The sequence below is a fragment of the Cydia fagiglandana genome, chromosome 7, assembly GCF_963556715.1.
Source record: "Cydia fagiglandana chromosome 7, ilCydFagi1.1, whole genome shotgun sequence".
Lineage (NCBI taxonomy): Eukaryota > Metazoa > Arthropoda > Insecta > Lepidoptera > Tortricidae > Cydia > Cydia fagiglandana.
The window spans coordinates 17,070,887-17,075,481 of record NC_085938.1 but is presented as its reverse complement, the minus strand read 5'-3'; the positions used below and the strand labels follow the sequence as shown (position 1 = coordinate 17,075,481).

Below are 4,595 nucleotides of genomic sequence, written 5' to 3'. Positions count from 1 at the left end.
AGTCGCGCCCAGTTAATTGGTTGATTGAAATTAATAACAAACTAGTTGAAAACGTTAGAATAATAATATGTTTGCCTAAACAAAACATGTATTTTTTTAGTTTTTACATGGTTTTTTAAAATGTTGACCGAACAGAATTGATAATTGGTGTTGTTTTCGTTATTGATTTAAAAGTGCCTCTCACAGCATAGGAATCTCCTTGGAGATGAAGACGACCAATAAACCAGTCAATGCAAATGTAACATAAAATCTGATCTTAGTTCTTATTTGACTAGCTATAGAGAAGTAAACGAATATTGAGTTGACTGTCTGACTGACCGCCCGATTCGAACTTTAAGATACGTCAATTAATATTTCTAGAAACGATATGGATTAGATATGTCAGTGCAAAATGTGACATTCTTTCAAACAAAAACGTCACTTTTAACACTGATACTTCTAATCCACAATCGTTTCTAGATCTATTAATTGACGTATCTTAAAGTTCGAATCAGGCAATTGAGTTTTAAAGACTAGATTATGTAGTAAATCTATGATTGCAAACCAATTGCCACTACGAGGATTAAAATAGTTTTTGCTGTGTCGCAGTCCCATCAAGCAATAGTTCACATGCTGTGGTGACCTTATATAGTAATTGAATTCACGATTTACCTTATTACTTAGGTTATGTATATATGATTCAAGGATAAGATTTATCCATTGTGGATCCTAAAGGTCATCTAGAATGATGTTGGTCAATAACACTAGGTATTTTTTCCCGCGGTAATCTTGGTATTAACAATAATTTACGTCTTATAAATGTTTGTGAGCTTAATGATTAATGTCTTTGATGCTTTGTGAATGAATGAAATATGTTCATTATTTTAATTATTAATGTTATTAAATGACATTGACTGGCGTTCTGTTTCTAAACACGCAATTAGAAACTCCGTAACCAGTTGGTAACGTTGTATAATGCCCAGGCCCTAGGCACTACACATTTCAAGTCTTATATTAGAAAAATGAATAAATAATTAAATACAACAAATAAGTTAAAAAAAACTTTATTTTGAGCAAAGACGCTCAATTACCGTACTTGGTACAAAATAAAAAAAAAGTACAAAAGATGGTCTTATGGCACAAGAATTTAGATTCAGCGATTCCTCATTCTTAATGCTCCAGCATGTATAAATGAGATCGAAAATTCACTGCTACGTAATTATTGAGCATCCGCTCATTGGATTGCTAGTTAAATTGTTGGCAAAAGGTACAAGAGTATTTACATAGTGCTTATCTACAGCAATTGCCTAAAAGAGTCATGATCAAAGAAAAATATACAGTCATGACACTATTAAGATTTGCTTCTGTCCTCAAAAGAAATGGAAGGATTTTGCATCCATTTAGTTTAAGGACAATTTTAAAGTCCGTTTACTGGCCAAGGGAAGTCTTAGGCTGGAAGCCGTTGGGTCCGGCGGTGAAGGTGACCTTGTAGTGCTTGCCGTCGGGGGCGACGTAGGCATACTCTCCGGTGACAGTGAGGGCTGCGTCTTCCGACTGAGGGTTGTCAAGTTTGCCTTGCTCCTGGCGGGAGGTGCCGTCGCTCGTTTCGTACCTGAACATTACCAACAACCATTTGAGAACCACTGGGAAAACAAGACGCCTGTAACTTATAAGTAACGAGGTGATCCTATAGGAGAGTCAAAATAACTATTTATATAGGGTAGACTAAAGGTGCTGTTTAAATATTACTGGCAAAGCCTGAGTCACTAATGAAATTGTAAACACCGTAGTAAGTAACTGACACTTGTTCAAATGCAATCAAGCTTGGCTGAATTTCACCTTTTCATACAAAAGGAGGCGGAGTTTCGTTCTCATTTTAAAACTACGTGTTGGATTGGAAAGTTTCATTAAATCATTATAATGATTAAATGAAACTTTGCACGTACAATCGCATGAGATATATCTTGTCCTGTAATTAGTTCATATAGCTCCAGTATATAAAGCAAACGAAATAGAACAAAAAACAAGTTTTGTATGAAAAACTTAAATTTGCTGTATTTTTTTAATGGTATTGAAGCTACATAAACTGTTAATTATAGGACTAGATAAATATTATCATATTTATCCTATTGTAAGTATAAAGTTTCAGAGCAATCTAGCTAGTCGTTTGGAAATGAGAGCGTATCTACGTTTGTATGAAGAACTGAGCTTGCTGGGGTTTCTTAAATAATTCCTATGCCTCTTATGCTATGCTATGCTATTTATGCTATGTTCGCCTTTGTACTTCTTACTAATTGTATGTTATTTTTTATATGTCATTTTGTACAATAAAAAGTTTACTACTACTATGGTGTTTAAAAAACATTAAAAAATTTTTTCGTCTTGTCTCGACAAAAATTTCACTAGTCACAACTTCAACTAGGGAACAAATCAAAACTAGCCGGGTAGTCTAGTTAAGTGGTAAGGACGTTAGCCGGCCACCTCGGCCACCGGTGGACTTGATCACTTTTTCATTAGTGTATGATATTAATATCTATTTCAGTTCATACTGACAACATGTGTTAATATCCTAAGTTTTCTGACAGAATGTTAGTCCACTACACAAACTTTTAAAGCCACTCACGCGAAGCTGTATCCATCAGGTTGGACGTCGCTGTCGAACCGCAGGATCTGCACGTCCTGCTGCGGCGCGCCTGCGCAGACGGCGGCCAGCACGCAGACAATGGTCAGCTGGAACCGGGACACCTTGTTACTTTGTGGGGTTTTGTTGGTCGAATTTTAATTTTTAACTACACAAACGGGTCAGCCCCGATATAATTTCATTGTTTTTACTTTAAATTCCACAATAATAATATGTGGTCTTTCCGTGACCACAGCTGGTGCAACTCAGCCGAAAAGTCGGTATTTAAAGTAAAAACAATGAGTGTAAAAAAAGCGAGAGTTTAAAGGTCTAATATTCGTTAAATTAATATTATGGGGCAATCTCACACTAATCGACCTAGTCCAAATAGGCCATCAATATGGCTAGGAAGCCTTAATGAGAATTTATTAGGAAAATGAAGAAGCACGGCAGAAGTTGGTTATATATTACACCGCAAAAGGCCCAGTTTTTTTAATTTTTCTACTGTTAATTAAGTAAAAGTATAAGTCAATTTTTTTTCTAAAATGTGTCGAGTTAATATCATACCTTAGAAAACATTTGTACAATTCACAAAAAAATAACTGGTTTTAGGAAAAATATAGCTATTATTCATTATTGTTTTCCAAGTGGTATATCTATAAGTTATTCATAAGCACTTAGTTTTATATAAAATAGGTGGTAAGTTCAAGTACGTTATGTTTACAAAACAATTATCATAAGTGTTGAGGCATGCTCGGACTGCTTCGCAATTAAAATATTACGTTTGCCACATACGTCATTCAAGTGTTAACAATTTAGCAATAACCAAAAATTAATTACACATTTTAAACATCAAATCGTGACCTTAGAGAACAAAGATTTGTCAAAAAAATATTAAAACTCACGTATTTGATCATGATGTTTAGTCGTGGTGTGTAGAGTAACGAATGAGTAACTAGTGTGAGATCGTTCATTTTATATATTCGGAGATGCTGCACTTGCAGGAGCTGACATCATACGTTGGGTGGTCGCTTCGGTCGCAAATGTTGACTTTACTACTCATATTTCCATTTTTTTGTGAGTCTACCGATTAAATATTTATTTCAGGTATTATAATTTAGTTTATTAATGTCTTGTTACGTTTGTTTGACTTTGATTAAGTAGTTTGGGAATATGTTAGGCTAAGTTAGTGTCAATAAATTGATTGTTTGTTTGCAAATTAGGATTGTTCATTTTTTTTCAAATGTTCTATTTCGAAAACCATTTCGAGATATAAGGTTTTTAAACAGTTTCCGACATTTGCTGCGATATAATAATTGAGGATTGAAGATATTTCAACAAATATCCTTATGACCTTAGTTTGACCTTCTCCTGGGCTGAATGTAAAGTCATTGCATAATAAAAGTTATCGAACCATAGTAAATAAATCCGTCACTCACGTATTGTCAAAGTTATCATTGTCATCGATTGTCATAACAAAATTTTTCAGTTAAACCGCTGCGCTTGTTTGTTACAATTTGATTTATAATTAATACCTAAACAGTAGATTTCATTGCTTAATAATATATCAAAAACCTTGTTCCTATGTGTGGGAATGATTCACAAAAATAATAGTTCGAATCCACGAAGACCTACGACGTGAAAGATGGTGCCGTGAATTAAACTTGGAATACCTACCTACTTCACGTGTTACACACAGTATTGCTGTGAGAATCACGTTGATGTAAGTATAAAATTAATATTAATTTACTACAATTAAGTATTTAAAAACTCACTTTATTGGTAGGGTCGTGGTATCTATTTATTTTCTATGGTAATGTAGCCAGAGTATCTAAAGGCAAACCGCTAAACAGAGATGGTGCCTACTAGAAAGAAGGAATATACAAGAATACATAGCCATACTCAAAATTCAGCCTGAAACTGCTTTAAAAAGATATAATTTCTAATTTCCAGGTACATGTTGCAGTTCAAGCTGATGATATCATGGTGGACAAGA

At 34.3% G+C, this 4,595-nt stretch overlaps 1 protein-coding gene across 1 annotated transcript; it reads right to left on the bottom strand.

Moving 5' to 3' along the window:
- Positions 1-1,031: 1,031 nt before the first annotated feature.
- On the bottom strand, positions 1,032-3,629 carry LOC134666345 (endocuticle structural glycoprotein ABD-5-like). Its single transcript, XM_063523493.1, has 3 exons — positions 3,505-3,629; positions 2,603-2,709; positions 1,032-1,591 (listed from the first exon to the last, which is right to left on the bottom strand). The coding sequence occupies exons 1-3, from the start codon at positions 3,571-3,573 to the stop codon at positions 1,408-1,410; spliced, it is 360 nt and encodes a 119-aa protein (XP_063379563.1). The 5' UTR covers positions 3,574-3,629; the 3' UTR covers positions 1,032-1,407.
- Between the last annotated feature and the right edge of the window lie 966 nt (positions 3,630-4,595).